General features: G+C 34.2%; 1 protein-coding gene across 11 annotated transcripts in view; it reads left to right on the top strand.

Moving 5' to 3' along the window:
• NAALADL2 (N-acetylated alpha-linked acidic dipeptidase like 2) overlaps positions 1-27,184 on the top strand; it is a 1,180,690-nt gene that overhangs the window by 643,576 nt on the left and 509,930 nt on the right. For all 11 annotated transcript variants that reach the window (XM_032484091.1, XM_032484056.1, XM_032484093.1 and 8 more), the window contains 2 exons: positions 9,203-9,476; positions 24,356-24,475. In XM_032484091.1, coding sequence (XP_032339982.1) covers positions 9,203-9,476; positions 24,356-24,475 — 394 coding nt within the window. The remainder of the gene's footprint in view (positions 1-9,202; positions 9,477-24,355; positions 24,476-27,184) is intronic.

Below are 27,184 nucleotides of genomic sequence, written 5' to 3'. Positions count from 1 at the left end.
ATAGTTGCTTACAATGTGGAACCTGAAATTATGCCAGTAAACTTTTTACACTTTATTATATTAAAATAAGATGGCCAGTCTTACATTTTAATTGGGTGCCTTTTACATTGCCCATTTGGAAAATACCATTTCACTGAATAATGCAGATCTTCTCAATGTTGACATATTCCTTTACATGACATTTAAAAAAACACATTTATTCACGTTACCACTGATCTCATCAGAAGTATTTTTTTTTGCTTTAGAAATCTGTAAAGTTCATTGTGACAAATGCAAATTTTCCATAATTCTATTTTTTATTCAAAAGCTTGAATATTTTTATCAGCAACAAAAACTGTTATTTTCTTATAGTCCCACTTTGCTTATGTTGGAGAAATGTCTCCCAGGTACTCACGTCTGATCTGCCGTTGTTCATCTGTCCATAATTCTCTCAAGTAGAAATGGTGTTTCATGAACAGAAATACTAAATCAGTTCACAACTCACATGCACACTTCTTCTGAAGACCGTTCCATTTCTGTCTGCACAGACGTGCTGTGTGTTTCCTGATTCCAAAACAAAAATGATTAAAAAGATGTATGCTAAAAGTTTGAGACTTACTAAAATTAGTAAGTTTCAAAGTTTCAGCAATGTTACTCTTAAGTGAAACTTGCTTTTTCTGCTAGTGGATAGTAGTAGAGAATTCAGTGACTATTAGTTAAGTTTGTTGCCACTGTCCTTGTTTGTACCAAAAGGCCAGCAGTTATGTCCACTGTTTCTTTATACCATTAGTGTGCATTTGAACACAGTGAAAAAGGCAAGTAGTGTCTTAGTATTATTATGAAAATAATTGTGATGACCTCATAGATCCCTGAAGGGGGCCCTTAAGGGGCCACAGGTTCCCTAAGAGTTTGGGGGACCACAGTTCAAGGATTTCTGGATGATGAAAGTTGCCTCATGAGGTAAAGCTATTTGGATAGGGCCAGGGCACAGAGACAAATTTCTAGATATCCTTTCTTAAAACTTGGGGATTCAATTTTTTTTTTCTAGGCCAATTGTAATGTAAGTTTAAATTTTGTGTGCAGGATTTGAGCTTATGATTGTCACCCACCTAAAACAGTGGTTAGCATAAAGCAAATGCTCAGAACATGGGTGGTGGTGACTGTATAAGGGCTGTAACTATTGAGGGTATTTATTTTAAAAAACGTTTGAATTGCAAGTCCAATTTTGCCAACTGGTAATAACAGTTTTTTTAATTACCAGGAGAGTGTTTTCTTGTTGAGATCATTCTCTCATGTTCTTTTGTTAAATGTTTTGCTTATCTGTGTGTTCTATTTTTTTCCTCCAGTAAATACACATTGCTGATGTAATTTAAAATATACTTTTAAAGGGAGATGGTTTTAATTTTTCTATGAAGAATAAGTAATCAATAATCTGAGATCTTTCTAAACTTAACTTTGTCATTGTGCTCTTATCCTTAACTTTTAATGACCTATAGGGGAGAAAGAAAATATGTTACAAAATGAATCCAGCGTCTGGAATTCAAATATGTGTCGATATATTCCAATATCATGAACTCTCTCAGAAAAAGAGAAAGATAACAATAGGGTTTTGTATTTCCAACCATGAATCAAATTAAGTCCATGTGTATATTCTGATGCAGTCCTTATACTAACGTAGATGCTGTTCTTCTTGTTTTAGTACATGGGATGGCTCATCTAGGAAAGGAGGAGAGAAAGCAAAGTAAGCTTTATTATGTCCCTGGAGGTGCTAGAGATTGTGCTGAGCACTTTGCGTATGTTATCTCACTTAATGCTCTCAGAAAAAAACATAGCATATTATTGTTCAACACATTACAATATGGAAACTAAATTGAAAAATATAGTGATATGCACAAGGTCATCTAGTTTATATGTGAAGACCAGAAATGTAAGCCCCCTTTTCCTGAATCCATAATTGACAATCTTTCTATTCTAGATCCAGCTCCTCCCAAAGCTCCCATCTCTCCCACCCCCAACCCTACCCACTTACCATCTACCAATCTTCTATTGACAGTGTTGTCCAATTATCCTGGGTTATTTATGAGATTCAGTAGATGAGGTTCTGGCCCACTAGGAATAGTGTATGTCAGAAATATATCAACATCAATGCTGCTCATTTCTCGTCTAGCAAAAGCCTTTTTGTTTTTTTTCTTCATGTATACAATAGAGATGGAGCTCTTAAATGACAGCTTATTCAAATATCTCAACGTGCAATATGCTTTTCTTGTCAAAACTCGTTTTCTATCATTTTAACATTTACTTTTCATTTTCCATTTTTTTTTTCCATACTGTCATGACTTCCAATGACCAGACATCTCTACAGATTGATTTGAATGCATTTCATAAAGTTAGGTGTATTAACAGTTGTTTTTCTCATTATTTATGCAACTTGTCATGTAATGGGTATGACTTAATAGAGAAGATTTCACTCTCGAGTGCTGAAATGAATCTGCCTGTGAAGGAAGGTAGTCTTGATTAACAATTGATGAGAAACACTTAAATTCTTGCTGATTTTGATTGTTGTCTTGAGATAAACATTATAATTCATTGTTCTGACAGTAGCTTTAATCTATTTGCAGTGTCACAGAAAGACAATATCTAAAAATTATTTTTAAAATATATTGATTCCTCTCATTATATAAAATTACTTTTGTTTTAGTCAGCCTTGCAGGACTACTCTAGATTTAATTTGCTATATTAAAAATAAACTGAAATAAGTATGTATCATGTTAAAATTATATTTTTAATATGGTCTTAACAGTATAATTAATAAAAAGTATTTACTGATTATTTGCTGTGATTCCCATTTACTAGGCACAAGAAACTAGTTGGAATTTCAGGATATATTAAAAGATTTGTTCTTAAAAAGTTTACTTTTTAAGATTAGTAAAATACATTAATAATTTTGTGTTAATGCCAAGAAAAGGGAATCATGTTAGTGTTTTAGGTACTTTAAAAGATTCTCAGTAAATATGCTTGTTCTGAAGTATGAAAATAAATAATTTTTGTTAGGATCTTACTGAAATGGAGTATGCTTCTCCCAATATTTATTCATTGGATCATAGGGTAGTGACTATTTAAAACAAGAAACCATGTAAGTTTCGGTACCATCTAAGTTTATGTCATTGCATTAGAGAATCAAGCAGATGAAATTGAAGACTTACTTCTTACTGATTGGATTAACTTGTCCATTTTGTGAATCAACTTTGAGGTTTAGTTTAGATGATTAAGGTGACTTAATCAGAAAGTGACCTTTGACGACTATTTTCCCTGAAAAACGGAGAAAAGATCTCAGGTATTATTAACAGTAAGTATAACGTTATGTTCAGGACTGGTACATTCTATAAAAGCTTATTAGCCTCCATGAATTGTATTAACCTTCATTTTGTTCAGTCACATTTCTTCTTTCTAAAATATATTTTTAAATGCTTCATCATAACATACTACTGTATTTTTTTCCTGCAATCCAAATGTGCACTCCTTATTAACCAGGATGAAACTACTCCTGTACTAACATGAGCAAGGATGAAAAAAATTGAGTTGCATCACTTGAGTCTTGAGTTTGTTTGTTTGTTTCTTTTTTGGTCTGATTCAGGTAGTAACAGATATATTGGCAGTTCATTTTATTTCTGCATGACCTGGCATTTAGTCAAGTTTATTTTACTGTTTGTATAATATAATATAATATAAAGTTATAAGTAATAGTATAATATAAGGTTAAAAGTAATACCAAGTTAATGAATCAAGTTTTGTTGGAGTACCAGCTTTATGCAGGAGACTTAGCTGGAGATCAGCACGCCCATCCGCATGCTTTCTGTAACTTGCAAGTGCAGACGACTGTGCATCATATTTTCTTTGATCACAAGGAGAGGCAGCTATTAAGATCTCTTTAGGTTAATCTACCTCTGTGCTACTTTTTTTTTTTTTTTTTTTTTAAATGAAGTAGGTAAGGAGCAGTTTTCTCTTCTCGGTCTGGTGGTTCTCAAACTCTGTGGTTTGAGCTATTGTATTCTTGAAAACTTACTTAGATTTCCCTAAGTCTTATTTTTCCATGAGCATAAGGATTGCTTTCCTCTAACCTCACATCATCTATTTTTTTCTTATTTTACCCCGGTTCTGTGCTTTATAACATTCAACATTTTTATTGCTCTTGGAAAGCATCTAAGTTTGGAAGACTGCTCCTTCTAAACAGCAGTGCCATAGAGTGGAAATCTAAAGTACAAAGTAGTGGAGTAGAAATCTGACCTATTTAATCTGGGACATTTTACATCTTGATTACATTACCTAACCCTAAAATTTCTTATCTCTAGAATGGTAACAGTCATTACATGAGACTCTTTCTATAAGACCATTACGCACAATGTTTTCAGGCTCTGTGGTAGAGGTTCAATACATGATTTGCTGTTAGTATGTTACTTTAGAAGGAAGGAAGTAGTTGAATAAGTATGCTTTCAGTTGGCATGGTAATAATGACTGCCTGGCAGGGAAGATGAGGTGATGTTGCCTTTCCCTCCTAACCATTTAATTTCTTGCTATCGTGTGTGATAAAGTTTTACCATGCATTTCAGTCTTACTGTTTCTAAAACAAAATTAAGAGATGAGAAGTCAGTTCACACTATAGAGTCTTTCAATTTACTATACATATAACACATGATTCAAATAATTTTATTAACTACATTGAATACCAAATCAAATAACAACCTTAATAAACTTTTGACTTTTCAATATGTGAGAAATATCCACTGGTATGGTAGGGGTGTGTGTGTAGGTTATTGTATACACACACAAGAAAATCTCAGTGGCCCTTACTAAGCGTGCTGTTTGTTTTCTGTGTAATGCTTGTGTGTTTCTTTAGGTGCTTGCTTTCCTCGTTCATTTACAGTGTAATCTTGGCACTCACTCTAGTGCTTGGAATACCACATGCGTCGCTTCCTCCAGTTCTAACACCAGTGCTGTTCTGTGGCTCATCCAGTAGCAGGTGTTGAACACTGATAGAAACAGAATTTTGTCTACAAAAGCCAAAATCCTCCCATTTCCAGTCTCTACTGGCCAATGAAACACTAATGCCAAAGTTACTTCCAAATTCAAGTCTCAGGCATGACAGTTCATTTTGCTTCCTGCCAAAACTACTGGCCCATGCAATCTCCTGTTCTAAAAATTAAGGCAGAGCAAAACTTTTGGTCAAATACTTGGTGATTTTAGGTGACATACTCCTAGTTTTGCAGCTTTTTTTTGAAATTAGTAAATTGAGATTATACTGCAGTTAATTATTTCATAACATTTCTCTTTGAATATAGCAAACTGCCTCATTATAGCAGAATTGTTCACCATAAATCCCAAAGTACTGAGGGGAAAAAAGGTCAGAAAACTAGAAATTCTCAAATTTAGACATTTTAATATTCTTAGTAATTCAAAGTGATTAATGAATAGAATCACTTGACCAAACCATTTGTATCAATAAAACTGATTTCTTCAAAATAATTTAGATTTAAAGGATACATAATTTCAGACCATAGAACTCATATAGCTTCTTTAGTTTGTTTTTTTTTTTTTTTTTTTTTTTTTTTGCTGGGGGAGTGCAAGAGGTAAGACTGAAGTAAACAATTGGATAAATTTAAACTACAGTTTTAAAGGCAGCAGAATTAAAACGTAATCTTAGGAAGACTGGGCTTGAACTGGTGATTATTAATTATGTGGAATGTTAGGCAATATTTATTAAGAAATTATGTTTCCTCCAACATTTTTAAAGACCAGTATTTTATAGCCATGTGTATACCAAAGCTTTAATATCTTTTAGGATGCATTTTTGTTGAAATAGTTTTATTCTTCAGACTACTATAGTACATGTCCCCTTCCATCCAGTCAACCACCTTATTATACAAGATTTAATAAGATGATCTCTATCAGGTAGAGATAATGTCTAAAATGATATATAAATAAATTTTGAACAAATACCTACAATGTAAGTCCATAGGAGAAGCAGGAACTTGAGTCATAATTCTTAGCTGCTTATCCAGATTTTTTTCCATCTTAGATGTGGGAATAGCAGTCAGAACTTACAGAGAAATCACGTTTTACCTATATAAGGAGTTAGGTGCTCAATTTGGTGCACTTCTGTTTTTGGTATTTTTAAGTAGATATTATGAAAAACACATAGAGGATGCATACAGTATCACACATCTCCATTAAAGCACTGGTATTCCGAGCAGACAGGACAGAGAGAAATCAGCAAGGGAAACAAAACTTGGAATAAAGTACTGTGGCAAGTGGTGAAACCGCAAAGCTAGAACTTTAAGGATTAATAGCAAGTGACACAGAAAGCAGGGAAAGAGCTGTTATTCAAAGAAGAACTAATAAAAATTATTACAGCATTAAAGACATTGACTCGGCAGTTCATAGTTCTCCCATAATAAGAACGTCAAGTACAGACAATTTGTAGTTTAAGAATAATACCTATTTTTCAAAAATTATTATATTCAAGTTCTCCGAAAGAACAGATCGAGAAAGTGAATACAGAGGTGAAAAAAATAATGAAGATGTTCTTGAGGAAGAACAAATAGGAGGGCTTGCCATTCTGAATATTAAGGCATATTCTGTGGTAATAGTAATGAAAATAGAGTATCATTGTGGATATGGATCAAAAGTCTAATGGAATTGATTAAGGAGCCCAGTCAGACCCACACACATATAGAAATTTATATATGACAACTGTCATTGCACATGAATGAAGAATGTGACAAAGGGAACTAGGGTGATTCAGAAAAAAAAAAAAAGTAATATTCCATGCATTCCTACCTCACACACACACACACCCACACACCCCCATTCTGGGTAGACACTGAAATGTGAAAAACTGAATTCTTTAAAACTGTTATGAGAATAACTTCATTACTTCACATTTCAGAAGGATTTTGTAAGCACATCAGAAAAATGCAAACCATTATATTGAAAACCATGGGCATTCAGATTATAAACTTTTAATCACCCTAAAACATGACATTGAAAATGAAAGAGAAGCCAAAAACTGGAGAAGATAAGTAGAATATATATGAGCTAAAAGAAAAATTATCCAGACTATATAAAGACTTCCATGAATGTGGTGAATGGACACAGTCAGTCACTGCATGGAAAGGGAACATGGAGGGCTAAATAATACATGAAAAGCTCTTTATTAGTCATCATGGAAATGCAAATTAAACCCACAGTGGGACACAGTTGTACCCATTTTGGCTTGTTTGTTTGTTTTTTGAAGGGTAGGTAATTAGGTTTCTTCATTGATCTCTTCTTGGAGGAGGTACTGGAGTTTGAACCCCTGACCTCTTGGTTACTGAACATGCACTCTACCACTTGAGCTATACTCTTCCCCCACAATTTTACCTTTTTTGGACTGCAAAAATTAGGTACTCTGAAAATAGGACCTTTTAAATAATGCCGGTAGTACAGAAAACTTTGGAAAACTATTCAGCATACCTTGCAACCCAGTGACAGTATTTGTGAGTTAAACAAATAATGGTACACAATTTAATACCCACTACCCTTGGTAAGAATATAAAGTAAAATAAAATACTGAACAGCACCAGCTATTGGTGAGGAATGGAGGAATAATTCATGCAGAGCTGGCAGGAGTATAATCAGAACCTTTTAAAGAAGCATTTTGGCATTTATGATTAAAGTTACACAAGCACATACCCTATGGAGCAGTAATTCCTTCCCTAGAGAAATTCTGACATATGTCTTCTAGGAAACATGGATAAGAATGATCAATGCATCATTGTTTGCAATCATAAAAAACAAAGTAATTTAAAAATACTTATCTTAGGAAATTGATAAATATACCTAGAGGAATCTCAGAAATATAATCCTGAGTAAAGAAATCACAAAAGAATACAAATATTTACTATAATCATCATATCGTAAGTTGCTAAGAGAGTAGATTGTTAATATTTTCACCACAGAAAATAATGATAGTTATGTGATGAAGGAATTAGCTAATGCTATGATGGTAATCATTTGCAATATATAAGTATCAAATCATGATGTTATGTGCTTTAAACTTACATAATGTCGTATGTCAGTATATGTAAAAAAAAAAAAAAAAAAAGAATACGTATATAAGATACCAATTGTATAAAGGTAAAAATCCATAAAGCCTAAGGAATGAATTATTAAGGACTTATACATGCATATATATTAAATCTATAAAAAAGACAAGAAGAACCGCCCCCCCCACCCCCCCCAAAAAAACCAGATTGGTGATTATCCTGGGGCCAGAGTGAGTGATGGAATAGAGTATCTAGGGGCTTTCAATAGTATTGGAGGTGTTATGCTTACTAGGCTGGGTCATTCTTCCATTATTCTTCATAATTTTTATATGTTATACATTCTTTATTCAGTTTTTCATAGCATTAAAAAAAGAAGTTGTAATACAAAAAGGACATATTGTTTAAATTGAAAGTGAAATAGAGAATACACAGATCCTTTACTCAGTAATGTTAGCTTAGCACTGGATAATATTTAGAAATTTTTCAGCATTGGAACAAATTACTAATTCTTCACTAGAGCCCCTACAGAAGTATTTTATTTATCTTTTGAGGTCGTGTTGTATAACATACACATTTTGAAACATTTAATGTTTTGTTGTGTTGCTTACATCATAAAACATTTTGAACCTGAGACTAATAAAAGAAACGGCAGAATAAAAGTCTTGCCCACTCACTGGTGGACTTACGCCCATCTGTTAACTGGCTAGAGGAGAAAAGAAATCTCTCTGAATCATTTTAAATAGCAGTGGCTATGAATTAATCACATCGCCGTATATGTAATCTTGTCTCAGTCAGCATGACTCCTAGTTTTGGAGCTGGGTTTTAAACGGATTATGTTGATGTCAATAGAAGGACCAGAACCAATGAAAGAACTGGTTGGCATCAATTGCTCTCTGCTCTGTAGTCCCACAGTGCTTTATTAGTTCTTAATTTAAGAATTTAATTCATTCTGCTTTGATTTTATATAATTTCCTTACAAGCTCATCACCTCTACCAAACTCTGAGTTTCTTATGTAATGTCCTGTCTCATTCATCTTTCATATCCGACATCTATTAATAATAATTCATATACTGAACAATCATAACTCAAAAGAATAAAGATTTTCCCATTTTTTAGAGCATACTTTTTAAATTTCTTTCAGAAATTTGGTACAACTATATAAAAGTGAAGATGACATGGAAATTTCAAAGAAGATTAAGACTCAGTGGACTTCTTTGGGCCTAGAAGATGTACAGTTTGTAAATTACTCTGTGCTGCTTAATCTGCCAGGCCCTTCTCCCAGCTCTGTGACTCTGAGAAGCAGTGGCCAATGCTTTCATCCTAATGGCCAGCCTTGCAGCCAAGAAGCCAGGAAACACAGCAGCCAAGATCCGCTCTACTCATATGCTGCCTATTCTGCCAAAGGAACTCTCGAGGTAATATGACCATTTGTCTCTGTCATTTACAGTGAAATGGAATTAGGAAACAACAGCTTTCATCTAAATTGAACTAACTGGCAAGAATGCGACATACAAAAGTAGCCGTTCAGTGTTCTCAGTGTGGAGCTGCCAGGGAAGGGGAAGGAAGATTTGAATTGCCTGACCCTTTTCTTGTCATATTTTAAAAGTGAAAACACACTAGAAAAATTTAATTCCTAAGTGTTGAATGTGTGACTGAGTCATTGACGTTTTGCCTTGTCCATGTAGTGCAAGTTCATTTCATTCTTTGGTTCTGAAGAGGCACATTTTAATAGATCGATATGGACAGAAAGAACAGAAGTGGAGGCAGTTGTGTTTGAGACTGTATGCTCACAGGAAAGGAAGTGGAGAATTGATGTGATTATCCACACATTTAAGATCTGAAATGCAGTGTTTCTGTTTTCTTAATGGAAAATATACAAACGAGGGACCAGTTGTGAGTTACTGCTTTACTCTTTTGGGGTTTGCTGGGTTTTGGTGTGCTGAGTTTTTGGCATTGTGGTTAAGTGTCTGGCTTCTAGAGCTTCATGGATTAGTTTCAAATCTCAGCTCCCCAATTATCCACTGCGAAGTAAGCATCTAGGGTTGAGTTTTCTCATCTCTGTAGTGGGGATAATAATAGTTCCAATTTTATAAGCTTGTTGCAAGAATTAAATTACTTAATATATGTAAATTTTGGAGGATAGAGCTTAGCCCATGATAAGGACAATATAGCATTTAGATACATAGTTTTTAATTGGTTACTAGCTTCCTTTATATAGGCAAATTTTTCCACCTCCATTTAAAAGTATCATTTTTTGTGTATATATATATGTGTGTGTGTATATATATATATATATATACAATATATATATATATTTATTGAAGTATAGTCAGTTTACAGTGTTGTGTCAGTTTCTGGTGTGCAACACAGTATCTCAGCCTTACATCAACATATATATATATATTCATTTTCATATTGTTTTTCACCATAAGTTAATACAAAATATTGAATATAGTTCCCTGTGCTATACAGTATGAATTTATTATTTATCTAGTTTATATATATATTAGTATCTGCAAATCTCAAACTCCCAATTTATCCCTTCCCTCCCTTACCTTCCACCTCCCAGTAACCGTAAGTTTGTTTTCTATGTCCATCAGTATGTTTCTGTTTTGTAAATAAGTTTGTCTTTTTTTTTTTTTTTAGATTCCATATATAAGTGATATCATATGGTATTTTTCTTTCTCTTTCTGGCTTATTTCACTTAGAATGACAACCACCAGATCCATCCATGTTCCTGCAAATGGCATTATTTTATTCTTTTTTATGGCTGAGTAGTATTCCATTGTATAAATATACCACATCTTCTTTATCCAGTGGTCTATTGATGAACATTTAAGTTGCTTCCCTGTCTTGGCTTATTATAAATAGTGCTGCTTTGAACATTGGGATTCAGGTGTCTTTTTGAATTAAAGTCCCCTCTGGATCTATGCCTAGGAGTGGGATTGCTAGATCAAATGGTAAGTCTCTTTTTAGTCTTTTGAGGAATCTCCATACTGTTTTCCATAGCGGCTGCACCAAACTACATTTCCACCAACAGTGTTCCCTTTTCTCCACACCCTTCTGAGCATTTATCATTTGTGGATTTTTGAATGATGCTCATTCTGACTGGTGTGAGGTGAGACCTCATTATAGTTTTGATTTGCATTTCTCTGATAATTAACGATTATTGAGCATTTTTTCATGTGCCTATTGGCCATTTGTATGTCTTCATTGGAGAATTGCTTGTTTAGGTCTTCTGTCCATTTTTGGATTGGGTTGTTTGTTTTTTCTTTATTAAGCTATATGAGCTGTTTACACATTCTGGAAATTAAGCCCTTGTCAGTTTCATCTTTTGCAAATATTTTCTTCCATTCTATAGGTTTTTTCATTTTGCTTATGGTTCCCTTTTCTGTGCAAAAGCTTGTAAGTTTAATTAGGGCCCATTTGTTTATTTTTACTTTTATTTCTATTACCTGGGTAGATTGCCCTAGGAGAACATTGCTAAGATTTATATCAAATAATTTTTTGCCAAATGTTTTCTTCTAAGAGATTTACAGTGTCTTGTCTTGTTTAAGTCTTTAAGCTGTTTTAAGTTTATCTCTGTGTATGGCGTGAGGTAGTATTCTAACTTCATTGATTTACATGCAGCTGGCCAGTTATCCCAATACCATTTGCTGAAAAGACTGTCTTTACTCCATTGTATGTTATTGACTCCTTTGTCAAATATTAATTGACCAAAAGTCTGTGGGTTCATTTCTGGGCTCTCTATTCTGTTCCATTGACCCATATGTCTGTTTTTGTACCAATACCATACTGTTTTGATTACTGTAGCTCTGTAGTATTGTCTGAAGTCTAGGAGGGTTATTCTTCCAGCTTCATTCTTTTTCTTCATTGTTGCTTTGGCAATTCTGGATCTTTTGTGATTCCATATAAATTTTAGAATTATTTGTTCTAGTTCTGTGAAAAATGTCTTGGCAATTTGATAGAGATCACATTAAATCTGTAGATTGCTTGAGGTAGTATGGCCATTCTAACAATATTAATTATTCCAATCCAAGAACATGGGATATCTTTCCATTTCTTTAAGTCACATTCAGTGTTTTATAAAACTGTAGATTTCCTTATTTTGTATGAATGAAATATTTGTTAATTATTGGCATAGATTTTTTTTAAGAATCTAACTTACTATTAATGCTGATTAATGTAATTGAAATTATTGAAAGTTACATTACAGAAATACATGGTTGTTCCTAATTTTTTTTAATTTTGAGGGGCTGGCATAGGAGGGGCCGTTAACTGATGCTTTGACATTGATTTTGTTCAGAGTTGAAACATTCTCTGACTTTTAGCAGAAGAACTTCATATAAGCAGCACCACCTTGAAAAGCCTTTTCATTAATTAAAACTTAACATAATATTAAATGTCTGCAGTATTTCTAGCAAAGGACTCGTGTGAGTTGATTTGGTTAGTATACACTATGTCTAATAGGCAATAATGGAAATGCATCTGTGTATTAACAGAAATAAAGGGGCACTGCTAGCATTCTGTCTTTGGTTCAGAAAGCTTTGGTCTCAAGGCAAGAGTCTAAAATCACCCCCCATATTTTCTCTTACGTTTCCAACCCTGCATAAGCCCCACACATTTCCAGGTTCTTCTTTATCCCAGTTAATTCAAGTATAGCACAGTTATCTCCTTCCATAAACAAAATCATGTCCAAAATACAGGGCAACAACAAAGCCCCAGAAGCTTGAGTGGGTCCTTGGAATCATCCCCATCTATTTGCTTTTCAATTTTCTCTGACAGACATTCATTATTGCTTGACGTGATATGGAAAAGACATGGAACTGTAACTTGTGACTCTGTTTCCTCAGGATAGAAGTCTTTAATAATCCCCTGGCCCCCTGGATTGTTTATATTCCTATGTAACCATATCTCTGAGGGTTTTTTACATTTATCTTATCAGTTATAAGTGTTTAAACTGTATTTGTTTCATACAAAACAAAAACAAGCTGTACTACAGAATCATGGAAGTACTTAAATGTTGGTGAAGTCATAAGTCATGGAACCCTAGTACACTCTTGGTGGGATTGTAAATTTGTGCAGCCACTATGGAAAACAGTGTGGAGGTTCCTCAAAAAACCAAAAATAGAACCATATGATCTCACATTTCCACTCCTGGGTACATAATTCAAAAAGGTACACTCACCCCAGTGTTCATAGTAGCATTATTTCCCTCTCCCTCTCCCTCTCCCTCTCCCTCTCCCTCTCTCTCTCTCTCTCTCTCTCTCTCTCTCTCTCTCTCTCTCTCTCACACACACACACACACACACACACAAGAATATTATTCAGCCATAAAAAAGAATGTAAGTTTGCCATTTGCAACATCATGGATAGACCTAGAGGGTATTCTGCCTTGTGAAATAAATCAGACTGAGAAGAAAAATATTCTGATATATCACTTATAGGTGGAATCTAAAAAATACAACAAATGAATGAATATAACAAAATAGAAATAGACTTACAAATACAGAAAACAACTAGCAATCACCAGTGAGGAGAGGATGGGGGAGAAGGCCAAGACAGGGGATTCGGAGGTACAAATTACTATGTATAAAATAAATAAGCCTCAGGGATCTATTGTACAGCACAGGGAATATAGCCAGTATTTTATAATAACTTTAAATGGAGTATAATCTATAAAAAGTATTAAATCACTGTGTTATATACCTGAAGCTAATATATTATAAATCAACTATACTTCAATAAAACACTACCATTTTTAATAAAGAAGTGTTGAAAAAGATTTAAAATAAAATAGCTGTTAAAAGGGAGAAATAAAGTCAGCTATAGATATAGAAGTGTGCTCCATGTTTGAAATATTAGGCCTAGATAAAAGGGAGTAGTGTGAAAAGAACTACAATGCAATCATGGATAAAGCAAACACCTTGTATTTGAAGAACATAATTTAAGAAATTAACCATGCAAATTAGATGAAGACACTGGCAATAAGTATTTTTAGAATTATATTAATAATTCAGATATATTACACTCAGTACATACTAATTTAAATATTTATGTCAACAAAGGATATAATAACTCACTGATTTTTTAAAATCTTTACTATATTAGTCTTATTTTCAAAAGCAAAGCAATTTCTAGGTGACTATACGCACATAGAATATTGCATATATTTTATATACATGTTTTAGACAGATTTATTACTGAAACTCATATATTCTAATTAAGAGGACATTTGTGGTTATTCTGTCTCTTCAGACTATTTCCTAATTCAAATCAAACTTGAGAGGTTGCTGCTGATGATTCAGGCCTACCTACTTTTTGATTTTGAGTACATTGTGTCTGCATGAATTTCTCCCAGGCAGAGCCATTAACAAGTTCTTAAATTATTCTAGTCTGCCTGCCAGCAAAGCTCCCCACTGCTTCTGCTTTTGACAGGGTCATTTGTGGAAGAGGCGTGTCCCTTTTCTTTGAAGAGCTGTCCTATCCATCATAGGGCCGTTTTGTATATACTTCCAATTTTTGCTTTCTGGTAACAGTCTAAACAGCATTTGTGATATCTGAGATCTACTCTGAAAACCTACTTAGTGCCAGCATGATGGATGGTGTACTTTGCATCTTCTTTGTAATTCACTGTGCACTGGAAAGGTGACATTGTTTACCCTATCATAATGACAGGTGGGTCAGTAAAATGGTCCTAAGGAGAGTTGTTCTGTCAGATGCAAAATACATATTAAAATGGATACATAAATAATTTAGCATGAGTGAGGTTAGCTTCAGGGAACAAATAGAGATTTATATTTTTATTAAAAGGTAAATATCAACTATAATATCATCATAATGTTAAAGACATTGAGAAAGAGTGCTGCCAATGTCTAGTCAGTTTTATAAATAGAATATATGACTTTATGTAATTCCAGTGCAATAATTTCTTTTGTCCTTTGTGAAACCCCTGCAGATACAGAAAAGGAAAGGGAACAATTCATATTTAATATAGGTGGTCAGATTGGGTCTGCCATTTTTTTTGTGAAAAGGGGATTTGTCTTTATTTCAATACAGTTGATAAATTTTAGAGTTTTCTGTTAAGCATTATTTTGTGTCTGAAAGACAAGCTAAATAATGCAGTTTTATGAAGAAACATTTTTCAGCAACTCCTTAATGGATATGAAACACTGTTAGCAACACCCTTATCACTCACTTCCCCATTCCTCAGAAAGCATACTTCCAGAGCCCAGACTATCAACCTTCCTTACTAGTTAAACACCTGGAGGGGTTGGTAACTTCAGTTCTTTAAGCCTCAATGTCCTCATTTGTATAAGGAGAATAATAATAGTACCTCAGGTGGTTGTTCTGGAGAAGAAATGATATAAACCATATAAAGTGACTGGCAGTTAAGAAAGCATTCAATAAATGTTAGCTATTATTGTCATAGTATGATATAAAGTAGACACATTTATACTTAGGTATAATGGGAGATATGAAGAAAATACCAGAACTGTATATCATAAAATTTGGAAGTACAGATTTTTACCATATTATCTGAATATAATCGTCCTATCTTCTGTTTAACATGACAAATATTAATCATCATGGAGAAAAATGCCTTATGTATGAATATGATAAAATAAATTCCCTGACCATATTTTTTCATTTAAAACTGAAAGCTCAAATAAATGAGATACTTTATTTTGAATGCAGAATAACAAACCACGTCAAGTTTGGGCCTGAAGAGCATTGCTTATCTTTGCTTTGTAAAATATCACGACATAGTTTTAACGCATGAAATTTGAATACTACATTGAATATTTTGTCAAGAAGTCTTAAAAAGAAAAAATATAACTGCTGCATGGAATCCTTGGATAACTTATAGTCAGATGTCTATTTTCTCATGGCTACGACAACTTTGTCTTTCTCTTTTATTTTTAATATTCTCAAACTTATCAGTGTTACAGCAAAAGGCAGAGCTGTATGCATTTGATTCTGAATGCTCCTTTTTAGAGATAAAAGTATCAGAAAGCCGAAGGAGTAGAAAAACTGTGTTATGGTCTGGGTGTGAAGAAGAGGCTACTGTCTTACACACAGAAATGGGAGCTTGGAGCAGGTTTGCAGTGTTGAAAATGACGTTACATTTTATTGGTCTCCTTTTTCTCCTGTGGAATCCATTTTTTGGTCAACAGTGCACAAATGGGAGATGAATGGCTTTGAAAGTAAGTATATGAAAGTTGTTCATTTAAAAACAATCTACATAAAATCCCTTGGCTTAACTTGACCTATTTCTGATTTCATGAGTTCTGTGCAACTGACTGAGTTCACAAAACAAATTCGTAATTGACTGCTTTCTTTGAGAATAATAACCATGAAATTAGTTTTCATGTATTTAAGGTACATATTTTTTCCTGTGTTTAAAATTTAGACACAATCATTTACAAAGAAAGAAATGATATATCACAACATATTGTCTATAGTTAAATATCTGTTAAGTTATATCTTCTCCTGGAAAAAAGAACAAAAGCTTATTTTATGAAATAAAAATTTTGAAACAAAGGGAGCTGAATTCACCTAAATGACTAAAGTGCAGTGGCCTGTTTTCCTCCCTCTTCATTGAGAACAAATACGGCATTTTTAGTGAGAAAGCACAGATTTCTAATTTGATTAAAGTTATTTCTAAAGATTCTGAATCACCATAATTGTTATTTGACAGAAAGTTCTAGGTCATAATTTTTATTTTTAATACAATTTCAAGCATATCATTTATAAATTTGTGATATTATTGCTTTCTTAAAAGATTTAATTTATAGCTTAATTTCCATAAAATGCCAGTATTCCGTTTACAAATAAGATTTACCCCATTTCAGTGAATGCTGAAAATTCAGTCTTTTCAGAACTACAGAGATCTGTGCAAAAGTTGGGCTTACATACTATTTCAGTGCACTAGTAGAACTGATTGTAGAAGAAGCAGAATTCCATTTTATTACTTTCATGGCCTCCAGGAAGAATTCTCTTGAATAAATTTGCAACTCCTTCAATACTCTTACCTTAATAAGTTGAGTATCATTTATTAAATAAAGTACCCTTTGATTATTCATCTGTTTTTCCTTATATTTTAATTTAATCCTGAAACATTGACTAATATAGAATTTAGCCCGCTGGCTCCCACTAACGTAACAAGGAACACGCAGCAAATACATCCTGAGTGCCTTTTATATGCCAATCACAGAAGTAAATGGATACATAGAAAGCTTTGGACAGTGCCCATGTGCAGCTGACAGTCTAATAGGGGAAACTGACAGCTTAGCAGTTACAAAGCTCCATGGCTCCGTACTGCTATGGACACTGGCAAGTTACTTAAGTATTCTAAACTCAGTTTCCTCATGTGTACAGTAGGCAGAAATATTTACCAAGTATGAATGTTCAGAAGATTGACTGAAAACCACTGATACACTCTCCATGGTAAAATGACTACCACAGAAAATATAAATGGTTAAGTTTTCTTTTTCTTTATATCATGTCATAACAGCCCTGTCCAGTTTAATCCTTCTCGCAGTACATACCTGCATGCGTGTACACACTCACCCACGCACACACACAGGCACACACTTTCTCCCAAAGGTCTTATATTCCAATTTCCAACAAGAAGTTCCTGTGAACCTCCTCTTGCCCCCACCTCTCTCTGGCCATTACCCACCTCTTGCCTTGATCTACTTCTGGACTCTTTCCACATTGCCAAGGTCTAGGCACCAGCCTCAAGCCACATCTCTAATGTGTATCTGTTTTTGTTTTCAACTACCTAGCAAAACCTTAAGTAGAGCATTGTCTTATCACTTTAAAATGCCAGGCACAGGTGTCCCAGTGGTGTGCTGGACTGGCTCAAGCCAGCTTGTTCCTGCTAGTGAAAGTTGATTCTGTGATTCTCTCCTAATTCTATTCTGATATTTAAATCACAGAAATTTTCAAATGGTTATTTGAAATTCAAAAACATCTGGGTTTTTCCCACCCTCCCTCTTCCTTCTTTCCTCCCCTCCCCTCCCATTGTCTCCCCTTCCCTCCCCCTCACTTTCCTTCCCTTCCTTCCCCAGAGGTCAGTTTTACTAGCATACAACTTCCCACCACCCAGCAAGAGACTGGTTTGCCAGTTGCAGCATGGCCACAATATTAGGGTGAGGTGGACAGAGCCAAGAACAGTGCTTTTGGGTAGAGAATGAGAATGCACTCAAATTCCTCTCCAACCCCTAGCACTTTCCATCCACAGATGCTGCTCAAAAGTCAATAATACTGTTGTAAGGGTTAGGGAGTTTCCATCTGAAAGGGCAAGATTCATGGTCAAATGGACTTTACCTTCCAGAGGAGCTACTGGAAGGTCAAGAGGTACGTTTTTTCAAGAATTCCCTCAAGTTATCTGTGAGATGTGGGCCTCCCTGGGATACTGCTGGCTCTTGGTGCATTTTGCAAAATACCTGATCTTCCATCCTCATCCTCAAACGACTGGGACTACCTACCAGCTCCCTGCCTGGACTTTCAACGCAGCAACCTGTTTCCACGTTGCCTTCTGCACTCACCCCAGGAGGGATGATGAAGTCATTCTAGGGTGCTTCTCTCTGAAGCAATTAACCTGTGCTGCTGCTGTTACTGATTTTTTTTTTTTAAAGTATCTTATTCTTAGTTTACTTTAGGGAAACAGGGTAAATAGGTCAAACATGGGAAAAATGATTAAGTTGCTGAAACTCTCATCAATTATTGCTGATAGTCATGGAAATATAAATGGAGTAGGGTGAATCATTTACACTAATTCATTCATTCTCACGTTGAGAAAAAATAATCTAGAACCAGTTTCTTTATATTTCTTTTGTTTCTAGGTTTATCACCCAAATATGGCCAAGCTTCCTTGTAGTCTGTAAGCATTCTTGATTCCCTTTTTTGGTAAAGCTAACAAATTAACCAACATATTACCACAGCCTTCAGTTAAACATCTACCAACTAAATATTGCTCCTAAATGTTGAGTGTAACGTAAATGTTGCTCTACCATTTAATGTTGCTCCTTCCTTTACTGATAAATTTCCTGAAAGTTTATCCCATCTAATGCCCATCCCTATAAGAAAATCAGTAACTTCCTGTTTCACAATTTGGTCATCCTGTCTTAGTACTTAACACATTCGACATCTTTGATTATTTGATATAGGTTCTTATTCTCTCAAGGAGTTTGTGCTTAACTGCCTAAAAGATCCAGACTGGAGTGACGCTTCTGATTATTTGCATATGACCTTAGCAATGCCTTCCCTGACTTCCTTATTACAATAATTTCTCACCACGCTCTATGATGTTACTTCTTTATTATCCTTAGGGCGTATCATAACGAAAAGTCTTCAGAACTGTTAATGTCTTTAATTTTTATTGTCAACCTCTCAGCAAGAGAAAGTAAGCATGGTATGAAGGCAACCTTTGTAAAATTTTTCCCTCCGTACCTTTGGAAACTACAGTATAACCTGGCATGTATTGTTGGAAAATTAAAAAAAAATCTGTTTATTACTCTCTTCCTTGGACTTTGATAATTCTGTTTTCTCCTGGTTTTTCTCTTACTCTCTGTGTATATTTTTATATTCTCTTTTTAAAGGATATATTTTAATAAAGATGGCTAAAAAACATACTCTCACTTACTATGTTATTTTTTGAATGTTGGCCAAATAATACAAATGAGTATCTAAATATTCTCTAAGGGATTATTTCTTAAATTTGGGAAAACTTAAAGATTTTTTTCCTCCAAACAATCTGTTTTCTTAATCTAGTATGCATTCATACCCCAAATTTACATTGTTTTGTCTATTGACTTCGGAGACTATTGACTTAAAATATGGAAATGTAATCTTGACAGAACTTTGCTTCACTTTGGTTAAATTTCTATGTTACATAGTTTTTAACTTAATTTTCTCTCCTTTTAATGGATGTGCATTATGTGTTAGGTTATGAAGACATTTTGCAAATTTGTTAAAAAATAATTACCGTATGCCAAGACAAGTGACTACCCTGGCTTATCTTTGTTATTTCTGCTATCAAAACGTGGTCACTGTAAAAAAAAAAAAAAAAGAATAAGATAAAAAAGTTCACTATGCCATTAAGCATTTTGTATGTTATTGTAGCAAATTTTTTTTCAGCATGTGTGTATACTACAGTAAAAAAAAAAAAAAAAAACTGATAAAATTAACAAACCATCCCTTTATCTGACCTTTTCCACTAAAGACAGCAGAATGAATGGTGTGTCTCATGCTTAATGCTGAATTCAGTTGGGACAGAGCAGTTTAGCACCCTCGCTGGCATCCCTTCTGATTGGTTGGGAGTTCATTTTAACTGATTAATTCTTGTGCTGTTCTATTTTTTAAATACTTTAAATAACTCAATATTAGCTATTTAAATTATTAGTAGAAATTTAACATTAAAATATTTAATATTTTATATAGCTGCCTACTTATGTCAACCCCATCTAACTAGTCGTCATTAGCTAGAATACTATTTTCAGGAGTTTGAAACTGTTGATTGATTAGTGATGTCTGTCACAGGGAAGGGAGGAAGCAGCTTTGGCTTTCATGCTTTAATACATCATGGTATTCATTATAATGGAATGCCCTTGAGTGAACTTGAAAAAGAAGTACTAATACAATTCTAACAATCTTTGTGTTCTGAACTCTTCACCAATGCTAATATACTAATTTTTTTAAGTAATGATAATGGTAAACATGGGAGATGATTCTGATTTCACAAGTTTTTAATAAACATAAACACTTCAATTTGAAGAATATTCAAAAGCTAGATTATATAAGATAATAGTAAATTTCTAAAGTAAAACTTGTATTTAGATGAATAGTACTTTTGATAACCCTGCATTTTGTCAGTGTGAGAACTGCTTGGGTTTACCATTACTGATTTTTGAGTAGAAAATGACTGTTTTACTCAAAGCAGGCTTTTCAAATATTCTGTACATTCAGAATCTGTCTTAGAGAAGAACTAGGAGGATTCAGAGTGATTGATTTGGTTGAAAATGTCAAGTCTGAGTAATTTCAAAGCATACATGATTTCATAAGCATGAATAATTTTTTGCTGCCTCAGGTAGAAGAAAAACACGGCACTGGATTGTTCCTCAATGTGGAGCCCAGACATTAACAGGTGGATGGCCCTAGAGACATTTCTCTGACCTAGTTACTTTCTGTGATTATTCTGTTCATTTTGTTTAGGTAACTACAGAAAATAACAATTCTATTTATTTTTCGTGGTTTTTCTCTTCCATTGCTTCTGCTCAAGATAGGGTCTCCATCTTTGTATAGAACCCCTGATATTATAGCATGTCACTTTTTAAAGTGCTTATTTTTAGTCATTGCTAATTATTTGGTTTATAATACCTTCTAATCACATATTTTACCACAGATAGAAGACAATTGCATTTTATTGTTTAATGTTTGTTTTTAACATGTGCCAACTTCATTTTAACTGTTTCTATGTGGCCCACTACTCTGTTGTCATCCCAATGCTTTTTTTTGTAACAATGTATGAAATATTTGATTTTCGGTATCATTTGTTGATGGTATTAAGTTCTCTGTTCAAAAATTAATGTATGGAATTTAAATAAAAAAGTAATGTGTAGACTTTTTTGTATTTCTCTCTGATAAAGAAAAATTAAGCAAAGCAGAGCTAGTTCCATTTCATTCTGCACCTCTCATTTACTCTTTCCTGTGTGTCAGGAAGTCCTCTACGTGTCAGACAACCTGGTGCACATAGAGTGACTAGTTCATCAGGCACCTAGGTTCCTGTTCACTTGACATTTCCCAAAGACTACTCAGATGTGGCTTAATCCTTGGTATTTGGACATAAATTAAAATTAGTACCCCAACTGGCTAAGTGGACAGTTTTCTAGTGTGACAAAATCCATGCCTTAAGAAGAAGGTTGTTGTAGCAACAAGGATGATTGGAAAGAAATGACTTGACATTTTATCATATCTTGGTTTATTGATTTGTGTCTCAGGAAAATTCAATGTGCTTTCTTACAAGTGTGATTTTCAGTTTGCTTGAAGGTAAATAGGTAAAAATTTTCAGAAAGGATCTGGTTCAGAAGCATTCTTTGAAGGCAATAAGTAATTTTTATTATCACCTGTCAAACTGTCAGAACATTGAGACTTCTGTAATTATTGACTTTTAATGCATAGCCTGATAGTGCATAAGCCAAAATAAATTGACATAATGATGCCTGTATTGTGAAATGTCTTTGTGAAAAAAAGCCTTCTTACGTGTTAAGACCATTGACATGTGCTGTTTATGGAAGATGAGTTGAAGAGCTCTTTAATTGAAATTGCTATTGTTGATGCAAGCTGTTGCTATCTTCCAATAACGTAAATGTCTTTTACAGGATTATTACTCTTGTAACTGCCATATCTTTCTGGTATGTACACAAACAAAAAGTCATAGTATGGTCTATACCCACTGAGACCAGTATGATTTTCCCCCAACTTCTCCTAAATATGAAAAGTATGTTCATTAATATAACCCATTGAGTAATAGCCCTGTTTTAAGAAGCTATCAGTGAATCACAATTAGTAAATAGCTTAGAAAGTTGAAGTGGAAAATATGAATTTTCTCATTTTTACTATGTGGTTATTAATATTATGTGATCATTTATTTAATCAGGCTTTAAACTCATAGATCCATATTTATATGATAATGGTATCAGCAAACTCAAAAGTCAAATTAATATGACACTGATTTACTCACATTTTAATAGGAACAAAAATATGATGAAAAGCTATTCTGACAGAAATAATTTTAACAATTAGGTTTTCTTGTCAAATACTTTCCACAGTACAGCCTAATTTTAAGAGAGACGTTGTATAAACTGGAATCATTTCAATTTGAGACAGACAAGCCAACAGTGTATGCTGGACACATAGGTGAGAATGGGTATATGATGGGCCCTTTATTGAAGAAATTACCCTGTAATTGAAATAGAAACTGACAGACAAATATATGTATAGAGAGATGGGTCCAGTAAGGACCTTAAGAAGGATAGAAATAGATCATTCTGGGATTCAAATTAGAGAAGGTCACATGTAACTGGGTAACAGGGAGATAAGATTCATCAAATAGGTAATATTTGAAATGGGCTTTAGTGCATTAGTAAAGTTTTTACAGACATAGATGAATGTCATGGCTAAGGAAATATCTTTCCTCAAATAATTGGATTTGCTGATCTCTTGTTGGTATTCACATATTCTTCTAAAAACAGAATTCTTTCTTCAAATGAGTCTTCTTTGGAGGCTCTTTGTGTAAAACTGTTTGAAGTGTATTAGCCCTGAGACGGGTGGGAAGTTAGACGTCTGGATTCTTCATCTCCATTCTTTCACTTTTGCCAACACTAACTCCTTATCAACACCTTTGTGTACATTCAGTGCAGTTTGAAGCAATATATTTTGTATTATAATTGTATCATTGGAAAGCATAGTAGCTATTATTTTTATAATAGAAATTACAAAAAGTAAAGCTGAAAGGAATCATCTTGGCTCATAGGAATGCATTTGATGGAACCATCAGTGCAGGACTTTCCAAGGAGGTGGGGCGGGGCAACCACTTTAGAGGCTTCCCATTAAAATCTACAGGAATGCATGAAATTTTTACTTAAAAAGAAGACTTTTAAAAATGAAAAATATTGATGTAAAATACAATGTGCCTGTAGTGGGGCAGTGGGAAATGTGACAGCAATAGTTGTTAGGGGTCATGTTCTGAAGTCTTGCGTGTCAGAGTGGTACAGGTGTACAGGTTGTGTCCTGTATAACTCAGGCGCTCGTCATGCACAACTGGATACGTGCACATCCAGAACAGCTGTGCATCATCAACTTTGTATGTCATTGGGAAAACAATAGAGAATCTTTGAGTTCTTTCAAGTCTGAGAATGGTATGATTGTTGTTGAACCGTAAGGAAATTAATTTTGCAGTGTTTTGTAAAATGATTCAAATTCTAGAAACATGAATATAGAACATACCAAACTTAGTGGTCTACTGGAGGCAAAAACTGGTTTGTAACTTGTTTGGAAGGGAGAAGGCAAAGGAAAAATGACTAGAAACCTTTTTCTCAAGTGACTTCTCAAAGACAAATTGTTGTACCCTGGTAGAAATAGAAAGGTCATGACTGGGACAGGGTAAAAGAGAGATTAGTTTTCTTTTGAACATTTCAAATTACTATAAATGATTCTGTTACACTAAATGGACAATTTGCTATAATTCCTCTGACAAGACTTAATTTTTCTTTGTTTTCTCTTTCAGGCCGAAGTCATTGATGTGAGTTATGGAAATGCAGATGACCTAAAGAGGATTAAAGAAATGAAAAATGTAACAAATCAGATTGCACTTCTGAAATTAGGAAAATTGCCACTACTTTATAAGGTTGGTCCAATGGCTATTATTTGGTGGTGGGTGAATAGTTTCGTTGTCTTGCAGTTATATATGCATCTGGGAGTGCGGAGAGAAAGAGAGTGAGTGTGTGTGTGTGTGTGTTTGTGTGACAGAGAGGGAGAGAGAAAGAAAGAGGAGAGAGAAAGACAAAAGGACATAGGGTGCCACAGGAAGATAGGATTTACAAAATGGAAAATTTTACATTAAGATCTTTAAGATATTATGAGCTTGTGGGAACTTGATAAAACTTTTGTAAAACCTATCTGGAATACTAAAAATGAGAACCACAGTGTCCTGTTCTCATGACATCTGCGAAACTTCTGTTGTCTAATTACCACCTGTTTTATGTTAGACTAGTATCTAGGTGATTAACACTCCTTAGTGATTGATTTTGTCAACTACATAACTTCACAGTTACTGACTGTGCTCAGAAATTTAATTAAAATACGATATGCCAAGGAGAAAGCAGATTTTTGATTTATTTTATTTAAATAGAAGTTTATTAACATTCATCCACTAGATGCATTTACATAATTAAAGCAGTTCAATCTAAGTATCTCATAATGAGCCACTACAATAGAGAGTCACTACTGCTCATTCTTCATTTTCTTTTTCTATTAAAAAAGAATGGTCAGTGTAGTTATGTCACTGGAACTCTCTAGTTCTGAAAATATATTGGATTTTTCCTCTTCCAAACCTAAATGAGCTTTGCAAATTCCCAGGACCAGAAAAGTTTCCAGAAATCTGCTGGCACACTCTGTAAGGAGACAAGAGAACATTCAGTGCCTGTTTTTCATTATCTTCCAAGGATGCCCTTATACTTAAATCAATGCCTGGTAGTAGGTAACAGGCCAGAATTTTAAGATGGTCTTGAAAGTATAAGATACATTGATACTAATTTTTTTCAGGATAATTTGTCAATATGTGTTAAAGGCCTTAAAATAATCACCTTTGGACCCAGTAATTCCATTTCAATCAGTATATCCTAAAAGGGTGGGAGGGGGCCCAGAGGTGATAAACACAATGATGACCAACAATGTGACAAATATTTGAAATGATATGTATGTCTAATTTGGCATTGAAAATCATGCTACATTTGTACCGTTGGATACTATGCAATAATTACAATATGAAGAAGATAATTTAATGATATGTGATTATTACTTCTAAAAGTAACATTGGTAGAAATATGGAATAAATATTTTTCTAAACATTTTTAATCTGTTTTTCACATTAACCTTTACAATAACCATAGCATTGAGGTATAGCTCATTATCTTCAATTTATAGATGACTATCATTAGTACATGAGCAGGGAAATAAGACAGAGTATACTCCTTTTCCAGTAACAGACCCAATCTGGTAGAGGGTCAAGCACATGGAAGTTTCAATCAAGGGTACAGTTTTGATCATAGTATAAGACTAGCCATTTTAATTATTTAAGACAAATGATTCAGGTTGTTTACCGGACATTTTATTACCAATAATCAGAAGAAATCTTCCTTTTGGTATTCTTCCTTTGGGAAGAATAATCCTTTCCAGATGTTCTAAAAGGGCAGTGGGAAACAAAGTGCAATAGACCTCCTTATCTGTGGGAGATACGTTCCAAGACCCCCAGTTGGTGCCTGAAACCACAGACAGTACCAAATCCGATATATACTATGTTTTTTTATGCATATGTAACTGTGATAGAGTTTAATATATAATTAGGCACAGTAAGAGATTAACAACAATAACTAATAATAAAATAGAGCAGCTGTAACAGTATCCTGTAATAAAAGTTATCTGAATGTGCTACAGCCATAGTCACTCTGCTAACCTGGAAGGCCGCTTAGTGACTAATGGGCAGGGTAGTGGACACAGCCTGGATACGCTGGGCGAAGGGCGAGCTCACAGCCTGCCTGGGTGGAGTAGGGCAGCCCAGGATTTCATCACACTACTCAGAATAGCGTGCAATTTAAAACTTAGGAATTGTTCTTCTGGAGTTTTCCCATTTAGTGTATTTTCGGACTGCAGTTGACCATGGGTATCTGAAACCTGCAAAAGTGAGACTATAGATAACGGGGGACTGCTGTGACGTTGCCTTGGGTACACTACAGGAACCCTGCTAGTTTAACATAGCTGTGATGCATAAGACTAAAATGTGGTTTGTGGTAGGGGCCAGTTATACAAATTGGGTTGATGAAATTGTGAATGATTTCTACTTCGTATTTTTGTGAATTTCTAATGATTGTATATATATTTTGTATGGAAAAAGAAGTCTTTAAAAGTCGTTAAGGCATTTAACGTTTTTTCTAACAGTACTCAAAATTCTTACTAGTAGATAATGGGTTATAACATAGCTAATTTTGTTTTGACTGTTCCAGAGATTACTTACTTACATTATGAAACTCTTCAGTCATGTCTACAAAGTAGTGAATCAGTGGTTTATCTAGAGTAGGACCCCACTTTAAGAAGCTGCTGTATTTTCCCCGATCATCCTCCTTACAAGCCTGTGAATAGATTTAACACAGAGGACTATGCAAAATTCCCCTGCCAGACAGAGCCTTGCCACAAACTTGGCATTATCTCCTAGGCAGAGAAGATGGGCATCCTTTTTTTACCCTTTTAAATTCCATTCTAGGCATCTCTGGTTTCTGTGGATTATCCCAGAGATATGGAATCACTGATACTATATCTGTTAATACACATTCACATTGTA

Source organism: Camelus ferus, chromosome 1, assembly GCF_009834535.1.
Source record: "Camelus ferus isolate YT-003-E chromosome 1, BCGSAC_Cfer_1.0, whole genome shotgun sequence".
Classification (NCBI taxonomy): Eukaryota; Metazoa; Chordata; class Mammalia; order Artiodactyla; family Camelidae; genus Camelus; species Camelus ferus.
The sequence above is the reverse complement of the archived record's forward strand: the minus strand, read 5'-3'. Positions and strand labels throughout refer to the sequence as shown.